General features: G+C 53.6%; 3 protein-coding genes across 4 annotated transcripts; 2 read left to right on the top strand and 1 right to left on the bottom strand.

Moving 5' to 3' along the window:
• Positions 1-354: 354 nt before the first annotated feature.
• Positions 355-7,378, bottom strand: ARMC5 (armadillo repeat containing 5). The gene is made up of 6 exons (XM_068565658.1): positions 6,556-7,378; positions 4,822-4,929; positions 3,937-4,723; positions 2,357-2,865; positions 1,543-1,675; positions 355-1,439 (listed from the first exon to the last, which is right to left on the bottom strand). The coding sequence occupies exons 1-6, from the start codon at positions 7,031-7,033 to the stop codon at positions 620-622; spliced, it is 2,835 nt and encodes a 944-aa protein (XP_068421759.1). The 5' UTR covers positions 7,034-7,378; the 3' UTR covers positions 355-619.
• A 187-nt stretch (positions 7,379-7,565) lies between these two features.
• On the top strand, positions 7,566-20,614 carry LOC137778524 (zinc finger protein 436-like). Of its 2 annotated transcripts, XM_068565660.1 has the most exons (3): positions 7,566-10,929; positions 18,965-19,161; positions 20,521-20,614. In XM_068565660.1, the coding sequence occupies exon 1, from the start codon at positions 7,777-7,779 to the stop codon at positions 9,178-9,180; it is 1,404 nt and encodes a 467-aa protein (XP_068421761.1). In that variant the 5' UTR covers positions 7,566-7,776; the 3' UTR covers positions 9,181-10,929; positions 18,965-19,161; positions 20,521-20,614. The 2 variants fall into 2 exon arrangements, with proteins under 2 accessions (XP_068421761.1, XP_068421760.1); XM_068565659.1 differs by having other exon boundaries at positions 18,965-20,614.
• A 583-nt stretch (positions 20,615-21,197) lies between these two features.
• Positions 21,198-22,068, top strand: COX6A2 (cytochrome c oxidase subunit 6A2). Its single transcript, XM_068565661.1, has 3 exons — positions 21,198-21,575; positions 21,724-21,860; positions 21,949-22,068. The coding sequence occupies exons 1-3, from the start codon at positions 21,503-21,505 to the stop codon at positions 22,030-22,032; spliced, it is 294 nt and encodes a 97-aa protein (XP_068421762.1). The 5' UTR covers positions 21,198-21,502; the 3' UTR covers positions 22,033-22,068.
• Positions 22,069-22,522: the final 454 nt, after the last annotated feature.

Here is a 22,522-nt window from a genome sequence, read left to right as displayed (position 1 = left end):
CTACTGAGCCTGCGCTCTAGAGCCCGAGAGCCACAACTACTGAGCCCACGTGCCACAACTACTGAAGCCCGTGCGCCTAGAGCCCATGCTCCCCAACAAGAGAAGCCACCGCAATGAGAAGCCCACGCACCGCAATGAAGAGTAGCCCCTGCTCGCCGCAACTAGAGAAAGCCCGCGTGCAGCAATGAAGACCCAACACAGCCAAAAATAAATAAATAAATAAATTAAAAAACAACTCCTATACGCCAAGGGTGGCCTGTATTGAGACAAAGAGACCGGGACAGGACCCTACTTGATGGGTGAGGGGGTTGGGGTACTACCACAGGGAGGTAAGCAGAGACACCACACAACAGGGGTAGCCAACTCCAAAGTTTTTAATTCCAACTCCAGAAAGCTGAGCCAGGCCAAGTGCCTGGGGCCCTGGGCTGTCCTCCATCTTGTGGGCCCCACGCCTCGCCTTGGCTTCTCACTCCTGAGTCTTCAGGTCATCACCCCGGGGTCTCGGTCCACCCTCTCATCGGTCCTTGATGGGGACGCCTGCTGCCCAGCCTGCTTCTGTGCCGCTCTGGGGGAGAACTCCTCACAGTCAACTCATCCTCGGGTCTCCTCCCAGGGGACATCAACCATCTCGGCTGGGACCCTCGCCCCCCAATTCTACCCCCATCATCACAGCCAGGAAGGCCTCAGTTAGGGGCCCCGCCTCGTCGCCTGCTGCCTCCACAAGCCCCACCAGGGCCAGGGCCCGCTTCCGTGGGCACTGCCCCAGGCCCAGGGTCCAGCGAGCGCAGTGGGCAGCCAGCCGGGGCCGGCCCAGGCGGAACACCTCACCCACTGACTCTGGGCCGCCCTGGGGTCCCAGGTGGATGCGGCCCACGGCTTCTTCCAGCTCCTCCTCCAGCCCGGGCAGCAGGAAACGGCCAGCAGCTTCCAGGGCTTCCTCAGCCTCCGAGCCCAGCAGGGGCTGGCCCGGCGTAGGGACGGGCCCCAGGGTAGCTCCGCAGCCCCGGCAGCCATGCAAGTGATGCAGGACAGGCCAGGCTGCACTGGGTGACAGGCCCCGCAGTGGCACTAGGTCCATGTGGGCTTCGGCAAAGCTGCCAGCTAGCAGGGCCCGAAAAAAGGGGGAGGCGTTGGCTGAGGTGGCTCGCTGGGCAGGGAGCCGGAGGCCTGAGTCCAGTAGGAAGTGGAGGTCAGGGGCTGGCGTGGGGGCTGGGCCCAGCAGAGGTTCATAGAGGCAAGGGGAGGGCGGGTCCAGGTCCAAGGGGATCGCAGGTAGGAGGGCTGGGTTCACAGTGGGAGACACCAGGCCTTGGAGGCAGGAAAGGGAGTCCGCGGCAAAGAAGAGGAAGAGCGGGTGTGGAGCTGGCCGAGTGAGTGCTGAGAGGAGGAGACGGAGGCCGCCCTGGTCCAGAAGCAGCCGGCGCCACAGAGAGGGCTTCCTTCGGGGAGAAAAGAGAACCTTTCAGAAGGTGGGAAAGGGCGGGGCTGGGGGACAGCAGCCTTGCTCCCCCCACCCCTGCGAGGCACCCCCGCCTCCCTCACCGACAGATGAAGGGCAGGGTGAGTGCGCAGGCCACGCGGTCCTCAGGGCTCCCAGAGAGCAGCAGGTGAGTGAGGGCACCCACTCCAAAGGGCGATTCGGCCTGCACGGTCAGGTTCTGCAGCAGCATCTCACCTGCCGGGGTGGGCAGACAGGTCAGGTTGGGAGCTGGTATCCAAGGTGGCGGTGGGACGGGCAAGACAGGCCTCTGGGTCCCCGAAAGGAACGGGGTGGGGGGGGAACAACCCCGGGGGCAAGGAAGAGGGGGATGACTGCAGGCCCTGGCGGGATGGGGTCTGGACACGAGGAACTGGAGGTCAAGGGCAAGAACGGGCAGTGAGACGGTCAGGGAGCGAGTCTGGGCCCTCCAGGACTGAAACAGGGCGCAGAAGCCCGGGCAGTCCCTGGCACGGCTGGAAGGGGTGGTGGGGCCTGGGAGAACATAGTGCCTGAGCCTGGGTTCACCATCAGTGTGCCCAGTGGTAGTCAAGGACAGTGCAGGAGTCAGGACAACGCGGAACCAAGAAGACACTGGGTAAGGAGACGAAGACAGGCACAATTCTAAGCTGTTCGGGCCAAGCCCAGTGCTGGGGTCTCTGGGCCCCAAGGCTCGGGCAGAGGCTGAAGAACTCTGCGTGTGGGGACAGTGGAGCAGAAGGGAGTCCCTCCCCGCCACCACCTAGTGGCTGAGGTTGTCCAAACGGTGCCCGGTGGGTAGAGGAGAGCAGTGAGACAGCGGGTGAGCCGCAGGGCGCACGGAAGGCATGGAGGGGCGCGTGGCCTCACACGTGGGCAGAGAGGCGCGCGGGGACCCACCCAGCTCTCGGTGCTGGTGCTGGCTGCGACGAGCGGGCCGGGAGCGCAGCGCGGGCCAGTCGTCGGGGGCGACGCCGAGCACGAGCCAGGCGCGCAGCAGCGCCGCCCCGTAGCTGCGCACGAAGGCCTCGAGGCAGGCGGGGTTGCAGGTGAGCCGCGCCAGGATGCGCAGCGCGCGGGGGCTCGGCGAGCCCGGCGCGCCCGTCACGTAGGCCAGCAGGCCGCACAGGGCCGGCCCGGTCACCAGCGCCCCGCTGGGGTCGGGAGCCTGGGAGAAGCGCGACAGCAACAGCAGCGCTGGCCCCTCGCGGCCCCAGGGCTCCTCGGGGGCAGTGGCGGCGGGGCTGCGGGCGGGCGGGCGCAGGGCGCGGGGCGTCCGCAGCGAGGTCGGGCCCAGGGAGGGGCTGGCCCGACTGGCCGGCTCTGGCGGCGGCGGACAGCGCTCCGGGGACCAGTCGGGAGAGATGTCTCCCGGGTCTGCAGCATAGCCCTCGGAGATCAGCCAGGACCTGCCGAGGGAGAAAGAGGGGATGGAACCCAGAGCCGAGGGGAGGGGGCAGGGCCAAAAGATCGGTTGTGCAAAAGAAGGTGACAGAGGCCAGGAGAGAGGGTGGGCCCGAGCGGGGGACCGGCAAAAAGGGAGGTGGGGGCAAACCCCAGCTCATTCGGCAATTACTGATGCCTATTGTGTGCTAAGCCCCGTTTCAGGTGCTGGGGAGAAGCAGTGAGCAAAAGGTCCTGCCTCCTGGAGTCTATATTCTAGCGAGGAGAAACAGATAACAAAATAAGGAAACCACAAGGTATGTTCGTGTGCAGTTAGTGTGGTGTGAAGTGATGCATATGGAGAAAAGTAAAAGGGAACAGAAAAGAGCCCGGGGAGGGGAGAGCTGACATTTTAAAATTGGGTGCTGATGAGGGTGAGATCTAATCAAGGCATCTTGGAGGAAGAGTGCCCTAGGCACAGGGAACAATAACCAAAGAGGCCCTGAGATGGTACTTATCTGCCAGGTTCAAAAACTAGCTAGAAGGCCAGTGTGTAAGAGTATAGTGGGTACCAGAAAGCAGTGGGAAATGAGGTCAGGAGTTCACAGAAGGCTGACGTTTACTGAGCGCTGCTGAGTGCCAGGTAAAGTGTAAAGTGCCCTCATTTGATCTTTACAACAACTCTATGGGGTAGGTATGTATTATCCTTCGTTCTACTAACAAGGAATCCGATGCTCAGAGAAGTTAATTAACTTTCCTGAGCTGACTCAGCTTCGGTTCTGGATGCTGTCTGTCTTCACACACTGAAGGTACCAGAATAAGAACTTAGATGCCAGAACGCATCATCAGAACCAGTGCACGTACTACCTTCCAGGGAACCTCTCTGGGCCCCAAAGTTCAGAGGTGCTGGGGTGGAGCCAAGGTCAAAGGTGGCCCCAAGGGAGAAGAGGTATATTTAATGGGGACTGGAAAGTGGTCATGTTCAGTGAGAACAAGGAATTAGAAAGCAGAGTCAATAAAAGTCTTACCGAGACAGAATGGGCAGAGAGTGAGGGTAGTGAAGAGACCCTACCCCACAGCATCAGGTGGGAACTCACCTGAGGCTTTGGAAGCTTCCGGCCTCTGCCCGCTCAGGAGTCCTCTCCTCAGGGAAGTCCCAGGAAGCAGCTTCTCTTCCCTCTTCTTCCTCATCACCAGCCTCACCACATAGTTGCCCAGCCAGGAGAGGTACAAGTCCCAGAGCCTGCAGCCGGCCCAGGGCCCCAGTGTCATAGAAGAAGCCCGCGAGGGCCGCCACAACACGAGGGTGCCAGGCGCTGGCGCGAGGATCCCGCAGCAGGCCCATCAGCAGCTCCAAACCACCAGCATCCCGCAGTCGGGCCCGGTTGATAGCCTCCCGGCACAGCAGACACACGGCCCGCACCAGGGGCTGCTGGGAGGCTGGGCTAGCCCCGCTGGGGCCCCGGCGCCGCCGGAGTTCACCTAGTAGCACCTCCACACCACCAGCATTGCCCAGCGCAGGCCTTACCAGGCCCTGGGCGCACAGATTGGCAAGGATCAGGATGGCTGCCTCACGCACTGCTCTTTTGGGGTGGGAGGCCAGGCTGACCAGTGGGCCTAGTCCTCCACCCAGACTTAGCTGCTCAGCACAGGCCCGGGAGCAGCCTCGACTCAGCTCCAGGAGGGCACGGACTAAGGCCAAGGTCATCGCAGGGTCTGGGGCAGCGGCCAGAAGCTCGGCCAGCGGGCGCACCGCTCCCTGCTTTGCCAAGGCCAGGCGGTGCTGGGGTGAGTCCGCCAGGTTGCGGAGGGCACGAACCACACTCTGGCGGCACTGTGAGTCCTGGCAGGCCGTCAGGCCCTCAACAAGCAGGGGAACAGCACCTGGAGAGGGAAGAAGACAGAAGGTGAGCGAGGACAGACACCCAAGCCCTTCTCCCACCCCCAAGCCCCAGGTGGCTCCACCCTCAGAGCCTGCTCACCAGCAGAGTGGATGTCCCCACAGCTCTCAGGTTCCATGGCTAAGTTCCCCAGAGCACGGGCAGTTCGGTTCTGGATGCTGTCTGTCTTCACACACTGAAGAATAGTCACTGCAAGAGGGTTTGGCCTCTTGAGGTTTCTACTCCTTCTTGTCTCTCTCATTAATCACCTCAAGAACGTGGCCTGAGAGAGTCAGAGAAGGCCTCCAGAATAGGCCTAACACTTGTGGGGTCTGGAAGGTTAGATAGGTAGGTATTTGCTAGAAGGACGGTGGATGGGAGTGTTACAGGGCATTTCAGGTTTCGAAGTAACCTTTGCAAAGGCCCAGAGGTGAGATCTAGTGTTTATGCTATGACTTCATGAAGGGCCTTGATCAGGCCAAGGGCTCAGGACTTGAATGTGAGGGCACTGGGAGCCACACAGGGTTTTAAGAATGGAAGTGACATGATAAAATCTGGAAGCCATGGGGAGAATGGATTACAGGGGGAAAGAATAAGGCAGGGGGAGCAACATGGAGCTGTTGCAAAAGTGAGAAGACGGCTTGACCCAAGTCAGCTACCAGCACAGCCCAGCACAGTCTCTGGGCACGTGATGGAAGAAGGCAAAGAAGTGGATGGATTCAGGAGATATTTAAAATACAAAACAGTGAATGAATAATGGGGGTTATACACTAACAACAAAACTTATATTTATTGAGGACTTATTAATGTGCCAGGCCTCTTGTCAATGAAAATTTTAAATATATTAATGTTTTATTTTATCAAAAAAATTAAGATTTCATCAAAATAGGCATAATTTCATAGCTGGCAAAGAAGTAAAGTAAACTGTGTTCACAACGTTGCCACTAGAAGGCGCCAATTTAGCTGGTAAACAGAAAAGCTTGCTATCTTTTGTTAGGATTTGTTCTTTTTTTAAAAATTGAAGTGTAGTTAATGTACAATATTAAATAAGTTCAGGTGTACAATACAGTGATTCACAAATTTTAAAGGTTACCCTCCATTTATAGTTATTATAAAATATTGGCTTAGAATTTGTTTTTTTTTCTGGCTGTGCCACAAGGCTTGCGGAATCTTAGTTCCCCGACCAGGGATCAGAACCCAGGCCCCAGCAGTGAAAGTGCCGAGTCCTAACCACTGGACGCCAGGGAATTCCCAGGATTTGTTCTCATTGTGCTAGTTTTTAATAACTAGAAGTACCCAGTCCAGACTTAGATATCTGCGTTCTATCTTTGTATTTCATTTTCTCCCTATTCCAGTCTTTTGAGGTAGCTGTTATTACTCCATTTTACAATCCTAGCCTCGGATGGGTCTAGGTGACTGCAGAGCCCACATTCTCAACCACTACACTTTCTGACCCCCGGCTCATCAAATGGGATTTCAGAGCCCTGCTCAAGGCTGGACACAGTAGACACTGAGTGCCTGCTATGAACATAAATGGAGAGTAAGAACCATTTGAAAGATTCACCAAATAACCCTTTGGCCTCCACCAGCCCAGATGCGAGAGAGGTGTTCCACAACCAATACCCAGGTAATTGGCATCTGATCTAAGAGGGCTAGGGTATAATTTATAGAGAGAGCAGTGACGTCACGGGTCATGACATCATGAGAGCTGCGGGCGCTGCGCCGTCAGAAAGCACGATCTTCCAGGTTACAACACAAAGAACTCAAGACTCCGCCCACGGCCAGACACAGAGGTGTGGGTAGAATCCTTCTAGGAAATGGGGGCGGAGCACTTACCCAAAGGGATAATGCCTCCGAGTCTGCGCACTTCAGCCCGGCACTCCCCTTCCGTACAGCAGTTGGCTAGGACGCTGAGCGCCAAGTCCAGCGTCTTGCGCAGGCGCGCTGGTGGCGAGGGCGTCGATGACGACGCAGCAGAGAGGGCGGGGCCCAGCGAGGGGGCGGGGCCAGAAGAAGCCGCTGACTCGACCGACGAGGGGGCGGAGCCTGGGCCAGCCTGGGACGGGGCGGGACCCGCTGCAGCCGCTCGCCGTAGCAGCGCGAGAAGGGGGCGGAGCCCGCCGCGTGCCCGGAAGCGCTCGATTCCCCCAGCTGCCTTGACGTGGCGCGTACGGAGGGCTAGGAGCGCACGGCCCAAGGGTGTCTCGTTGGTAGCTGTGTCCTTTCCCCCACCTAGACCCTCCCCGGCCGCCGCCGTGAGCTGCGCGAGGCAGAATGAGAGCGAGTCCGCGGGGCTTAGCTTCGCAGCCGCCATCTTGGCTCAGGCCTAAGGCTCCGCCCTTCTCCTCGCAGCTCATCCTAGGGAGCGGAACTGGAAGAGCCGGGCGTGGCCCTGCACCTCCTCTCTGACGCTTTTAAAATAGCGCCGCCGCAGTTGTCATGCAAGTCGGAAGTTGTAGTTCTCGATCCCGGTGCTCTGGCTTGCACAGTTGCAGAAGGCATGTTGAGAGTAGTGGTTATCTAGTCGTTGTGCAAGCCCCAGAGGCGCGTGCGGCGCATGCTGGGATATGTAGTCCGCGCCAAGCTTAAGACGCCTAGCTTAGGATGGATGGGAAACTCTCTCAAGGGACTCGGATGGGCCGGTGCCCCTGGAGAACCCAGACATCCGATCATGGAGTCTCAGTACAGTGCTGCTCCCGGTAACTTGTCTACTCTACCCCAGCGTGTCCTTGGCAGCAACAGCCTTTTCCTTCAGGCTCGCTTCGCCGCCCCCCATTGGTGGCCGGGGCACCGAAGTCCGCGCTGACGGACTGAGAACCCCGAAACAAGCGGAAAGTACCAAGTTCCTGACAGCGGCTGCAGATGGGATCACTTGCTCCGCCAGGTGAATGAGAGGGTTAAACCTACCGAGACCGTTCGCTGCCGCTTCCTAGAACTGCCGGGCTGGTGGACATTTCCGTTTCCGGTGCTGAATCCCTGGGTCCCGAGTGTCTCCAGCTGTGGTTGTACTTGTGAGCTCAGTGGTTGGTATCTAGGAAACGATACGTTCTTACCGCTATGGAGTCGGTGGCTCCAGAAACGGCAAGGGAGGACTCCGACGGGGCCGAGCAGCGGTGGAACCGGTCGTCAGGATCCCAGGGAGTCCCGAGGTCCGCCTTCGATTGCAGAGTTGTTCCACCCAAGCTGCCCTTCCTGGTGTGGCCGGGGCAGCCGGCCGCCCGGGAAATGATGATGGGCCTGCAGTACCTACATAGGTCAGTCTCTGGCCCTGGGGAGGAAAAAGTCCCTGCCAAGACCAACTATCCTGCAGTCTCCAGAGCCTTCGAGTGCCAGGAGTGTGGACTGTCCGCAGCCTACCTCCCTGACCTCATTCACCACCAAAGCAGCCATGGGGGCGACAAGCCCTACTGCTGCCCGGAGTGTAGCAAAAGCTTCCGACGTGGCTCAGATCTGGTTAAGCACCACCGGGTACACACTGGAGAGAAACCGTACCTCTGTCCTCAGTGTGGTCGTTGCTTCAGTCTGAGCTCCAACCTCATCCAACACCGTCGCTCCCACTCAGGCCACCGGCCCCACAAATGTCTGGAGTGCGGGGAGGCTTTTGGCCACAGCTCGGACCTGGTTAAACACCAGCGGGTGCACACGGGTGAGAAGCCTTACACCTGCGCTGAGTGTGGTAAGACTTTCAGCGTTAGCGCCAACCTGATCCAGCACCAGCGCACGCACACGGGCGAGAAGCCCTACCGCTGCGGGGACTGCGGCAAGCGCTTCAGCCTGAGCTCCAACCTGGCGCAGCACCAGCGCTCACACACGGGCCAGAAGCCCTGCCGCTGTGCCTGGTGTGGTGACAGCTTTGGGCGCAGCTCTTCTCTGCTCAAGCACCAGCGATCGCACACTGGGGAGACGCCCTACAGTTGCTGTGAGCGTGGCGAGAACTTCACCAACAGCTCGGACTGCCTACGGCACCAGCGCACTCACAGTGGAGAGCGGCCCTTCAAGTGTCCTGAGTGTGGTCGTGGTTTCAGTGAGCGCACCCAGTTCACCGAGCACCAGCGCGTTCACATGGGTGAACGACCCTATGCCTGCCCAGAATGTGGCAAATCCTTCTTCCACAGCGCCAAGCTCCTTAAACACCAACGCTCGCACACAGGCGAGAAGCCCTATAAGTGCCCCAGCTGCAGCAAGAGTTTTGGAGACAGTTCACATCTGCTGCGGCACCATTGGCACACTCACACGGGCCAGAAGCCTTACGCTTGCGGCGAGTGTGGCAAGAGCTTTCGCCGGAGCTCCCACCTGCTCATCCACCAGGTGGCGCACAGCGGTGAGAAGCCCTACCTCTGCCTGCAGTGTGGCAAGGCCTTCGCCCGCAGCTCCAACCTGGGCCAGCACCAGCGGACGCTCCAGGGGCGCAGCCCCTGCCAGTATCCCTGGCTTAAGTTGCAGCCCAGACTTCAGCTCTGACTTTGGTCCAGTCCTCAAGGAGCCTGAGGGGACCAGCATTTCTCAGCAAACCTCACTTCTGCTCCTCTAGGGCTGCTGATTGGTGGGCTGAATCAGGGAACCCCAGGCTGGAGGAATTGGAACAGAAAAGTGGGCTTAGGCCTGTTCTCTGAGGCCCTAGAGCTGGGATTCCAGCTGGAGGGAGAGTTTGGGGATGGCAAGAGCTGGCCCAGCTGCTTTAAGATGCAGAACACCTTTGGCAGCCTAGGTGTGTCCCTTCACAGGCCTAGGGAGTGATGGGGCTAATCACACCAAGAGCGGCAGTTACCTCAGCCCAGAGAAAAGGGGCTCAACGCCAGGCAAGCCCCCGTGAGGAACGCAGTAGGGGAAGAGGGGGTCGGGGAGATCCTCACCTCCAGAGGGGACCATAAGGAAGGCTGTGTTCTAGCACAAGGATCAGAGAGTTTGAATTTGGTACCATTAGGTGAGCTCTGGGGTTTATGACCCCTTTGAAAGAGAGCTGTCTTTACAGGGTGAAGCTGGTGAGGCCCAGGGCCAAAGCAAAGGACCGGGAGGCCTGTCTGTTGAGTTCGGGGGGTGCCCGGTGACATTTCTAGGCAAGGGCAGAAGGCCCGAGGTTGGTCGTCTGCCCCTTCCTCTTCTTTAGCCTCTTCCCTCGCAGGTTCCCCAGGCTTTTTCTCTGATCCCTCAATAGAGGAGAAAATGTGAAGATTCACTTGTGCCCGGACACTGGGGACTGGACATGGTCATTTTGCCAGAGCGCTGGGGCGGGCTGCCTCCGTAAACAAATGTGTTTCTATTGGTAAAACTTAAAGTGTATGGGAGCCAGAGGGAGGCTTCCCGAAGCACTGCACGATGTGTGCCCAGAGCAGAGTCTAAGCTGTGAGGCCCTGCTCTCCTCCCCGTAACTGGCTGTGTTCCTGGGAGAGGCACAGAATGTAGCCCTTATGAGGTTGGGGGAGGCCTAATGCCCACCCCATGGGACCATGAGCCTCATGCATCTGGTGCCCTGTCCCCAAATCTTGTCTCTCATCAGGCTTGGTGCATCTAGAACCGTATCCACAGGGAAGAGGGGCCGAAGGGGAGGGATGTGAGGTAACTCCTCTCTCAGCTTCTAGCACAGAGTGTCCAGGCTTCTCTCTTTGTGACTGTGTGACCTTGGACAGGTCTGCCTCTTCTGAGCTTCAGCCTCTTCATCTGTAAAACAGGGGTGATGAAAGGACTCATCAAGGAAAGGACTCGGCAGTCCTCAGTTCCCTGCTCCTCCTGAAGTCTGTCACCCTGTCACCGGTGGTGTCAGCCCACGGACATCACGCCAGCGCGCTTCCTAGCTTCTCCCAAAGGTTACAGAAATGAGTAAGACAGCCCCAGTCCTGGAGTAGTTTGGTGTCGTGAAGGAGATGGACTCAGGCTCGATGCTGGCACTGGAGAAAGGGCATCACCTGGAGTAAGTCTAAGAGGCTTCATGAAGGTGACATCTAATGGATGCCACTTGTCTCCTCAAGCTGGGTCTGTGATGAACAGATGGGTTCTGGCATATTCCCCATCAGTGGCATCTCAAAATAGCACAAGCCAGTGACTGAGTTGGAGGCCTGAGCCAGGTGCATCCGTAGTAGGCATTCAATAAATAGTTGTTATGATCAGGTCAACTGCAGATGGACGTTAGGTACGTGGCAGAGGTGGGCATGGGAGGAAGATTTGTTTGCAAAATCCCTTTCAGTCAACTGGAAGCTAACTTCTCACATTAAGGTAAATAGCCCTGTGCCCCATCTCCTCTCAATTGTAGAGACAGGTCCTGCCCAGAGCAGGGAGGCAGGCCAGTCCTTGGAAACAGGAAGGATGGGCTTAATCCAACAGGGGTTTATCCGGCATTCACTGTGCCCTGAGCTGGGAAAGAGGCAGCCTCACTCTCCAAGCATGTGGCCAGTGCTTAGGCCAGAGACAGCAGACATGTTTGCTTTGGCCTTCACTGTGTGTGTGTGTGTGTGTGTGTTTACACTATTGAGCCACCTTTTTTTTTTTTTTTTTGCCAGCGGCTTGTGGGATCTCAGTTTCCCAATCAGGGATCGAACCCATGCCCTCAGCAGTGAAAGTGCTGAGTCTTAACCACCGGACCGCCAGGGAAGTCCCATGAGCCAACATTTAAATTGGGAGATTTCACATCACAATCTAGATTTCTAGTTTGGTGTTTTTGGGGAGGAGAGGGGAGAGGATCAGAAAATCCAGCAACGTGTTGACAGGGCTGAGTAGTGGCTGCCCCGGACATGGACAGTCCCCACCGCTCCCTGGTGTGTCCCTGACTCAGCGAGTTTCATTTGAATTACTTGCCTAACAGCTACAGAAAGGCGTTTGCGGGTGACCATCCCCATCCTACACTCTCATGGGTGAGAAAGACCCATGCAGTGGAGGCAGTTTCTCTTTTCCCTCACCCCTTCCTGCCCCCCACCAGCCGTTTTCCTCCCCAGCCCCCAGCCCAGGTGACAGACCGGACTTCCTTCCCTGAATTCCCTGCTTCCCCGACCCCAGATATCACCCTGTATTATTGAAGCTCCTTTCCGTATGTGCCAGGGAGTAGGGGCAGAGCTTACGGGTTCAGCAAGGCCAGGCAAACCCCTGTGTGCCTTGGTCAGAGGGCCGAGTATTGGGCCCTGTGAGCCTCAGAGAGACAGTCCCCGGCAGACACCCCGCGCAGGGCTATTTTGGGAAGCAAGCAGGTGTGGAGGTGCTCTGTAAACGCTAAGCCCCGGGTGGGCTCGGAGGGAGGGGGAGTCAGTAATACTGTCTCCCCTGGGCTGGCCCTGGCTTCTGGACATGAGCTTGGATTCCATCCAGTTCTGTCTGATCTCACCCAGTCCTGGGAGCCTGGTTCCTCCTCTGAGCCTGGTGGGCAGTACAGAGGCTGGTGCTGGGCAGTGGGTGTGGCCACGGGCTGGCAGCTGGAGTCCCACCCACCCAGAAGCTCAACAGTGGCTGGCAGGTGCTTTGAGAGGTGCACTGGGGATGCCAGAACAGCTGCCCCACCCCCCGCCCCAAGCCAAAGTCCCTCCCTCCCTCCCTCCCCTAGACATATTCCAGGAGGACAGGGACTCTGCATTGTCCCTGTTGAGTCCCCAGCATCCCACGTGGGGCAGGTGCAGAACACCTTGAGGAAGGTCTGATCACACTGCCTGGGTGATTCGCAGCTTCTCTTCCATGGGATTCAGGATCTCTTTCTGTTCTTTTTCTGTTCTTATTTCCTCCCAGTTCAAAATGCTTATCTCTCTCTCTCTCTTTATTCCTAAATACTTTAATGTGGATTTGCTAAAAACAAGGAAATTATCAATGATCCAGTACTGTCATCTAATGAACAGACTTAATTACAGTTTCACCAATTATTCCACTAATAGCCTTTATAGCATAAGAAAAAAAATTATGGTCCAGGATATAATCCTAACTAGATGCGCATACTGCATTTAGTTTTCATGGTTCTTTAGTCTCTCTTAATCTAGAAGAATTCTTTAGTATTTTAGGACAATTTCTTTGTTTTTCATGACCTGGAAAAATGCTTACATCTCTTAATGGCCAGCGTTCTCCTGGATCTGAATTAGGCTCAATGCATTCAAACCTCAGTACAATCTTTGTAAATTTAGAAACTCTTTGGGCACCAAGAAGTTTTCTGCAGGTTCTTCTTCCAGCTCACCCGTGCCAGAGTCTTCATACCACTCTTTGTCCAACCCCAATCCCCAGTCACTTCCTTTCTCTGGGCCTCAGTTTCTTCAGCTGTAAAATAAGCAGATAGGATGAGGTGGTTTTCAAGGCCCCTCGCAGAGCTTTCCCTCAAAAAGTTTATGATTCTTCTACGTGTAGGGTGCATGTTTGCCAGCATGGGTTTATACCTGCATTCAAACTTGGCTTTCCCATAGTTTGGGATGTCATTTGACACCCAGAATCTATTCTCACTTCCTTCTAAAGAGGCTCTCTGGACTGAAGTTGTTGGAAAACTAAACACTACATTTCTTAGCTTCCCTTGCATATTAGGTTCTTCCAATGTCCTTGCATGAGATTTAGAAGGTGTGAATGAAATGGGCCACTTTCTTGCTGCTATTTTCTTTTTTTTTTTTTTTTATTAATTTATTTATTTTTGGCTGTGTTGGGTCTTCGTTTCTGCGCGAGGGCTTTCTCCAGTTGCGGCAAGCGGGGGCCACTCTTCATCGCGGTGCGCGGGCCTCTCACCGTCGTGGCCTCTCTTGTTGCGGAGCACAGGCTCCAGACACGCAGGCTCAGTAGTTGTGGCTCACGGGCGTAGTCGCTCCGCGGCATGTGGGATCTTCCCAGACCAGGGCTCAAACCCGTGTCCCCTGCATTGGCAGGCGGATTCTCAACCACTGCACCACCAGGGAAGCCCTACTGCTATTTTCTGATGACCAGTAAGGTAGAGGAGGCATGGGGGTTTTCTGTTGCAGTGTCTAATCTTCAGCCTTGTGGGTGTCAAGAAGCAGGTTAGAGGCAACGAAGCAGCTTCCTAATCCCCGGTTTGCAGCTATGATCCAAGTCTCCTCTAGCTTATATGACACCACGTGAAGAAAAAGGTGCCCCTTCTGGGAAGACACAGCTCTGGGGGTCAACAGAGGGCGAGTTGGAGCCTGACTGGCCCAAGGTCACTCAGGCAGCTGGTGGCTGAACTTAGACCAAAATCAGGGTCCTTTCCAGATGTAGTCCACTTCTGGGTGCCAGGGCAGATATGTGGCTCCCAAAGTTGAGGGGACTCGGCAGAGGGGCACTAGGGTTAGATGAGCGAGGCACCAGCCTCTAGTGCCAAATTTAAGGGAGCATGAAAATACTCGCAATCAAGACAAATGATACATCTATGCGTATATATATTTTTTAAAGGTTTATTTATTATTTATTTATTTATTTTAATTTATTTTTGGCTGCGTTGGGTCTTAGTTGTGGCACGTGGGATCTTTGTTGAGGCATGCGGGATCTTTCCTTACGGTGCGCGGGCTTCTCTCTAGTTGCGGTGCGCAGGTCTTCTCTAGTTGTGTCGCGCGGGTTCCAGAGCGCATGGGCTCTGTAGTTGCCGCACCCGGGCTCTAGTTGAGGCACGTGAGCTTAGTTGCCCCGCGGCATGTGGGATCTTAGTTCCCTGACCAGGGATCGAACCCTCGTCCCCTGCATTGCAAGGTGGATTCTTTACCACTGGACCACCAAGGAAGTCCCCCTATGTATACTTTTAAATAAGAAAGCTACCACCTGTGCCAGCCACCTACTTTTGTAAATAAAGTTTTATTGGAACCAGGGCCATGATTAGGGTGAGGTGAGTGAGGCAGGGTGGAGAAAATACAGGGTTGATGCCTGTCTTTAGTTAAATCTTCGATATTTTGATATTTTGTTCACCATGAATTTTTTGCATTCATTTTGATTTTTTGAAATATCGCGTTACAATGTCGCTTCTCTTAATTACTGAGTATGGGGGCGTTCCCTTAAATTCTCTGCCAGAGGCCAGCTCCTCACTCTCGGTCTTTCCTTAAGCGAGAGGTTTTAGGTGCCACCACACCACGTTAGGCCCGGTCACCTCCACCAGGGCTCGCCCAGGGGTACTTCCTCTCACATTCTAGTTAGGGACTGGGATGTGGTTCCTCGGTGGCTCTTTATGGTGTGCTCACTGCTCTGACCGGTTCGGCCCATCTTGGGAAGGCCTGGGGACCGGTGGGGCGGGTTTCTGGGAGGAGAAGCAAGCAGGGCGGCGGCAGATGGAGCGCCCCCTGCCGGAGGTTGAGTAAGGATGCTTGGGACCCTCCGCATCCGGGTCTCGGCCCCTTGCGGGGACTACATTTCCCAGAAGGCGCTGCGCAGGCTGCCCGCCGTGGAGGCTTGGCGGCTTCCCTCGCAGCGGAGCCAGGCGCCGCCGCTGCCGCCTTCTCTCCGCCTTCCCTCGGGGGTCAGCCCTCTCGGGATTGGGCCTTCTGCCACGCCGCGGATGGCCTTCCCGGAGCTGGGGTCTGGCCCTCTCCGGAGAGTGGGGGCGACCGGCCCCCTCTCGGCTGCACTCCGGGTGTGTCATGCAGGGGACAGGCAGGTGTGGGGTCTCAGTGGGTAAGAGATGGCGATGGGCAGCAGCCGGGCCCGCCGCCTCCACCTAGAGCAGGGGGCGTTTCTGAACACACGCCTCCGCCGAGCCCCTTTGATGCGGCGCCCCATGAGCCCCGAAAGCACACGGGTGTTATCCGGGGTAGAAGGGGCGGGACGAGCACCTCCACTGCCCTTTTCAGCTTTCCAGTCTCCATATTCTTCCTGGAGTCCAGTTATTCCATTAACTCCCTTAAGCAACCACAGCCTCTCCCGCCTTAAAATCCGGGCCTCTACTACTGTTCCCAAGGTGTCCTCTGCGTTCTGCCTTCACCACCCTACCCCACCCCGCGCACCCGCCTTCCGTCAGGTCCAGCTTTCTCAGCTTTCCTCTAGGCCACTGTGTACCCCCAGACCGGACACAATCATTTAGGCTTAGGCGGTTTGGTGAAGTTAAATTTTATCATCATGTGACACTGAGTCCAGCTACTGAGAGCTGCACACACCCAAGTTCAGGACTTGATCTTAGTCTATTGATACCCTGGACCCATTGCTCAGAAGGGAAAGACTGTAGTGAAAGAAGGAGTAACCTGTGGAGGTTACTGAGGATAACCTGAGATACCCCTTTAGTTCAAAGGTTCTCAACCTTGGCTGTACATTATTGTTATTACTCTGGGGTACAGCCTAGGCAAAAAAATTTTGTAAAACTTCTGGTTAATTCTAGTGTGCAGCCAGGGTTGAGACCACTGTTTTAACCCCTAGGACAGACGGGTGGGGCCTGGGATGGCCAGAAGCACTAGGCCAGGCACCTCCAGCTGGAAGCAGCCTCAACCCTTTATCCCAGTGTGCTGCACAAGTCATTGTTAACATTTTCTATGTGTCCCAGGCTGTGGAAAAAGGAAGCTCTGCCCTACAGTAAGAAACGTATCTGACAGCTTTATGTAAGGCAGTTGGAAGAAAGGCCAAGTAGGAAACACAGTAATCTCAGGAAGAGGTAAGGAAAGCCCAGGCTAGACAGGGAATGTAGGAGGGGAGAGCTATGATAGTCACAGAGAGAGTGATGGATTATGGTGGCTAACAAGATCGAAGTTTTTGGCAACCTGTGGCACTTTCAGTTGTCACAAGGGCTGACTGCACTGACTGTGTCCCAGCTGACTCAGAGAGCATTGCCAGAACTGCTGTGTTTTTCCTAGGGCCCCCAAGACCATGAATGGGCCACGGTCATCAGACTTGACTCAGTCTCAGACACTAGCAAATTGAACTGCGGCCATTCAGACTTTCAGAAGAGCGTCTACTTTATGAAGGCCAAAGGCCCTTTCTTACATAGGGCATCAGCTGCACTCCTGAGGATGATTCCTACACAAGAGATTCAAAAAAAATAAGCTCTGTGCGTAGCCTGAAAATGCTCATGACAGCATTTTCTGTAGTAAAGACATCCCAATAATAAAAGAAATGAATAAAATGTGGGATTTTAAATAAAAATTGTATGTAGCCATTAAAATATCCTTAGGAAAGAATATGAATGAGCCAGAAAATGTTCACAAGTAAAAAGATGCACAAATTCTTTTCGGAAAGCAAAATTAGACTCATCTTTTGCTTGGAGTAGTCTTCTCTTGTTCGGTAGCTAAACTATGACTATAGAGTAGTCAGAATACGTAGGCATGTTGGCAAAGCCTGAAGAAACATGCAAACATGAAGATATTATTCTTAGAAGCGTTGGGATTATGGAGGAAAGGTAGTTTCTTTTTCAAAATTGTCCTACTGAGATAGGCATTATAGCAGAGAAATTAGCAGGAAGCTCTCTTGAGCCAGACCGTTTGGGTCCTGGTTCTGCCACTTATAGTATGGATGACCACTGGCAAGGTTAAGACCTTTCGGTGCCTCAGTTTATTCATCTGTAAAATGGGGTGATAGTCCCTCTCTTGGTTAGTTGTCGTGAGGTTTAATCAATGTGTGGAAATTCTTAGAACAGATAATCTCATTAGTACAGATGCGTAGATGAAATGCACTGGACCCAAGTAAACAGCATTGTTTTTAGTTGCTTTTCTCTGTTATTGCTATAGAAATAACCATGATCTCATTGACTGGGAAGACTTAGATTGGGTGTGGTCACTTTCATGGTCCCTTTGGTTAACTTTCCAAGTGTGTCCACATTGTATCTTGGGAGGACAACAAAGATAAAAGAATCTGAGTCTTAGCATAAACAAACTGGAGCAGCCAGAAGTGGTTCCTTGATTCAGTTACCATTTACTGAGTGCCTACTGTGTCAGGCACTAGGCCAGAGCCTCTGCCCTCGCGGAGCTCAGTCTACTGGGGAGTCAGACATGTGACCAGACGTTCGTGATGGTTTTCAATGCCGCTGCTGCAGTCACCACACCAAGTGTGATAGGAGAGTTTGGGAAAGCTTTCAATGGAGCTGGGGCTCACATGATAAGTAAGGACAAGTTTAGGCGACAGGAAAGGGGGAAGGGCATTCTGGGTAGTTGGAAGTAAAATAAGTACAAAAGCACAGAGGTGTGAAAGGCCACGGCGAGTAAAGCTGCAGAGGTGGGGCAAAGCCAGGCTGAGAAGCTCTGCCGTCCGTGCTGAAGCATTTGAACTCTTTTCTGCAGGCCATGTTGTGGGTGGCGTTTAGGCACAGGTGCTTTGAAGCAGGGGAGTGGCATCAGATTTAATGCTGGAGTCTGGGGTTTAAGGGAGAGCTGTCGTTGGTGGATTATATGGATGATAAACCAGAATGCAGGGAATGGAAGCAGGGGAGGCTGATAAGGGGTCTTTTGCAATAATCCAGACAAATGATGACAAGGATTTGCACGTAAGGCAGTAGAACTGGCAACAGAGAGGAGAGGATGGAGTTGAGAAATCTTTCTGAAGTAGAACCAAAAGGATGTGGTGCCTGAAGAGACTTGAGTCGGAGGTGCAGAGCTAGGGGAAAAAGCGGAGTCAAGGACTTGGGTAGGGGAATTCCCTGGCGGTCCAGTGGTTAGGACTCCGTGCTCTCACTGCCGAGGTCCCCCGTTCAATCCCTGGTTGGGGAATTAAGATCCCACAAGCCTCACAGCCAAAAATTAAAAAAATAAAAAGAGAACACGTGTACACATGAAAAGATAAGAATAATAAGTAAAAAAAAAAAAAGAAAAGGACTTAGGTAGCAAGCCTGGAAACGGGATGGGTGATGCTCTGAGCCACTTCTATGCTGTTTGAATTCTCATCGAACTCCACATTTTTTTTTATGCTAATAGCACATTGTTGGGAAAACCAACAAATAATTTTTAAATAATTTTTATAAAACACAAGGGAAATAATTTATTAATCACTGATGCTGAGACATCACTTAATATAATGCTTGTCCATACCAAGAATATAAGGATTCCAGTAACATACCTTTGCCTACTACCTCCCTAAATCCTTCTGTAAATTGTGAGATTTGAGGGACAGGAGAGAGGAGAAGTTGTTCCTTTTGAATCTCAAAATGATGTTAGACCAGAGAAGCCAGACACAAAAGAATACATAATATGCAATTACATTTAGATGAAAATTTACAATAGGCAAAACTAATTTATAGGGGCAGAAAGCAGATATCAGTGATTATCTGGGGCTGGGTGGGAGAGGGAGTGGCTGACTGCACAGGGGCATGAAAGAACTTTGAGGGGTGATGGAAATGTTCGCCATCTTGATTGTGTTGGTGGTTATGCCAGTGTATACATTTATCAGTATGGGCTCATCGGATTTTCAGCAGGAGGTGTACTTGGGCAGGTGCGCCACAAGAGGGCAACAGCAGCAGAGGATGCTAGCAACCCTTGCGCCGTTGACCAAGTACCAGCTCTTCGTGGGAACCTCCAAGCTGAGGCCAAGGGATGGGAATCCCCAGGGAATTGTTCGGTGATGACCAGCGAAACTGAGTGGAGAGAGGGGCGCCTAGAACCTTTTCAGGTAAAAATACCCCCTTCATTTTTGTTTTCTCCAAGAGCCATAATCATTCAGTAGGGAGGGGGCTTGAGGGGACTGTGTGTGGACAAAGAAGCCAAGTAACTTGAACTGGAGTAAGGTCCCATCTTCTCAGCAGCAATTCCAAAATACAACTGGGAAAAAGCAACTGTAGGAAGAATTCTGTTACAGCTCGGTGAGGGCGTGGGAATAATTTAGCAGCACTGTATAACATTTAACTGTTCAAGAAAGTTACTAAAAACAAAACAAAACAAAAAGCTGAAAAAAGACAAGTAGAACCAGTTTAGACCCATCAGGAGGAACAGGTATGGAGCCCCTTCTTGAAAATATACCTTCCTCATTTTTCTTTCATATATTTAGATTAGGTATCAATACATAAAACTTATTTTTCTTTTATATATTAAATTCATATCAGGTACATCAGCTCTTGATCAAAGCTGGGGGCATCCTGTTGGACTGTAGTTCTGAAAAGGTGTTTCTATAGCGTTATCCAAAGTAACACGGTCCAAACATTCATTAAATACACCTTTTTAGAACACCCACTTCATGCCAGGTTCTGTGCTGGTGCTGAGGACAGAACCACGGACAAGGCAGACGTCAGCCCTGCCCTGTCTTGCACTTTTCTAGAGCCTCTAGGGTTCACACAGCCCTGCATGTGCTTTCTTCTTTTTCCTCCAAGTAGTCTGATTTTTCAGACTGAAATAACATACTTAGCAGTAGACACTTGTCAAGTTTGTGGCTGTCCAGCATCTTTGGGATACTCGTCCTACATTTTCTCCAAGATACAATTCCTACCTCCTGAAGGCAGAAGCCAGAGCTATACTTCCCAGCCTTTCTCGAAGCTATGGCACAGGCAATGCCTAGGTGTTGCCACTTGGTGCCCACATGATTCTTTGATCGAGAAGAGAGCAACTGAAGGATGCAAGTTTCATGAAGAATCCGTTTTCAAGAGGGGATGAGGATGGAAGAATCTAGCTTTTGATGAAATAAAATTTTTAAGGCGGGACAAGGAAATTTTTAAGCATAAAATTCTCTGCCCTTTTGAGCCACTACCCCCTCCCCTTTAGTGTGCATTGTGTATCTGCCTTATACATTAACTAGATACCCTTAGAAGACACAGGAATGCCTACTCGCTCCCCTCCACCCCCACCCCCCCAAAAAAAGCAATTTCCTCCTGGTGCCAGCAAGGTAATTCCTTGGAGATAACATTCCTTTCTCAATCCTGTAAGGGGTCACAATAGCCCACTACATGCCTTCTTGGAGTATGTAAACTGTCAGTATGTTACATTGATGTATAACCCTTTGTCTCAAAAACTTACATAACTGTATCTCGACCTCTAACAGGTGGAACAATCCTCAGAGCTTTCTGAAAGACTGTCTCCCCGGTTATAACCCTCAGGTTGCCTCCAATAAAATTTTCCATTTCTTTTTTTTTTAATTAATTAATTAATCTATTAATTAATTTATTTATTTAGGCTGCTCTGGGTCTTAGTTGTGCCATGCGGGCTCTTAGTGGCAGCATGCATGCAGGATCTAGTTCCCCGACCAGGGGTCGAACCCGGGCCCTCTGCATTGGGAGCGGGGAGTCTTACCCACTGGACCACCAGGGAAGTCCCTATGTCTTTCTTAGATTGACTATTGATTAAATTTTGGTGACACTTTCCGTGGCAGCGTTGATGAAGATTTTGGCACTCAGTGTCCAGCAGTGTGAACTGTCTCTGCACAGCTGGCCCACAGGATGGTTTGTTTCTGGCGGTACCAGAGATACTGCGAGCTACCTAAGATTCACAATTGCCTATCTTTTTAAAGCTAGTTAAAGGGAGTTCTGCTCTTTGCAAAGAACTGTGACTAATACATATACTGAGCTCCTGTTACGTGCCAGACTGTAGGCTGGCACAATCCTCTGTTGCTTTACCTAAACTTCATAAAGATCGTTTAAGGTACAAATTATTATACAGTTTACACCTGAAAAAACCTGAGATTCAAAAGGACACAATTCATTCTACAAAGATTTATTAAAGGTCTACTGTGTGCCAGCCACTGGGAACAGAGTATTGAACAAAATAGTTCCCCACAACTATAAAAAGAATGGCATATTGTATTTTAAATGTCCCCTTACCAAAATAAGAGGCACCGTACAGCAGCTGTCTGGAGAGAAAGACCTCCAGACAGTCAGGCCTTGTTTTAAATATAGAAAACCCCTAAAAATAGCCACCCACGTTACAGACTCAACAGGTGATTGGCGGGCACAGAGGGGAGGGGAACCGAGGCCTCAGTGAAGGAGAAGGAAAGGACGGTGCCGTTGTCCCCAGCTTCTCTCACCGACATGGCTTTGCCTCTGAGGTCCTTGGGTCGGGGCTTGGCCAGTGCGGCCAAGGGAGACCACGGAGGGACAGGAGGTGAGTGCAGCCAGGGCCTGACCCTGTGGCTTCCTGACCTTGTCCATCTGTCCCCAACTCCTGCCTCTAGGACCTTCCAGGGTCCTGGCGCCGCCGCCCACTCCCGCCCGGTCCATCTCTCTCTCACCCCTGCCTTTCCCCGCTGCAGCCCGCACCTGGCGCCTCCTGACCTTCGCGCTGGCGCTGCCGAGCGTGGCCCTCTGCACCCTCAACTCCTGGCTCCACTCGGGCCACCACGAGCGCCCAGAGTTCATCCCCTACCATCACCTCCGGATCCGCACCAAGGTACACTGGCCGTGCGTGCGGGCGGGCGAGCGAGGGGGTGCGGGGGACCCCCAGGCTGACGCCTCGCTCCCCCTCCCTCTCTCCACAGCCCTTCTCCTGGGGAGACGGCAACCACACTCTTTTCCACAATCCCCGGGTCAACCCTCTGCCCACGGGCTACGAAAAACCTTGAGGCCTTGGCCGATGCCCCCAGACACAATAAAAGTGTGGAAGCTGTGTGTGGCCACGGGCTCCGTGGGGACCGCGGGGCGGGGCGTCGATGGCTAGAGCTGGGCTCGTGCGCAAAGTGCAGTGGGCGGTCCACGTGCTCTTCCGGAGACCTTGACTTGGGAGGGACTCGAGGGAACAGCCTCGATGGACAGGTAGGAGACGGCCCCTCCCCTCTCACCTGTTAATAATTAGGGCTCTAGGCTGTAAAGGGCTTTAACATACACTGACTTCTCACGGTAATTCTGGGAGCAAGGTCTAAGTTTGGTTCCACCTTCTCCAGAGGAGGAATTTGAGATTCTCAGAGATTAAATGACTTAAATTCAGGCAGCTCGTCAGAGGCCCAGTGGAGACTCAGGGCGGCAGATCCTGAGGTACCACTCTTTTCCTGACACGAATTCAGGGCCTCTGTGATTTCCCGCTGTCTAGAGACAATTGTGATTTCAAACACAGGA

Source organism: Eschrichtius robustus, chromosome 16, assembly GCF_028021215.1.
Source record: "Eschrichtius robustus isolate mEscRob2 chromosome 16, mEscRob2.pri, whole genome shotgun sequence".
NCBI classification, from domain to species: Eukaryota; Metazoa; Chordata; class Mammalia; order Artiodactyla; family Eschrichtiidae; genus Eschrichtius; species Eschrichtius robustus.
The sequence above is the reverse complement of the archived record's forward strand: the minus strand, read 5'-3'. Positions and strand labels throughout refer to the sequence as shown.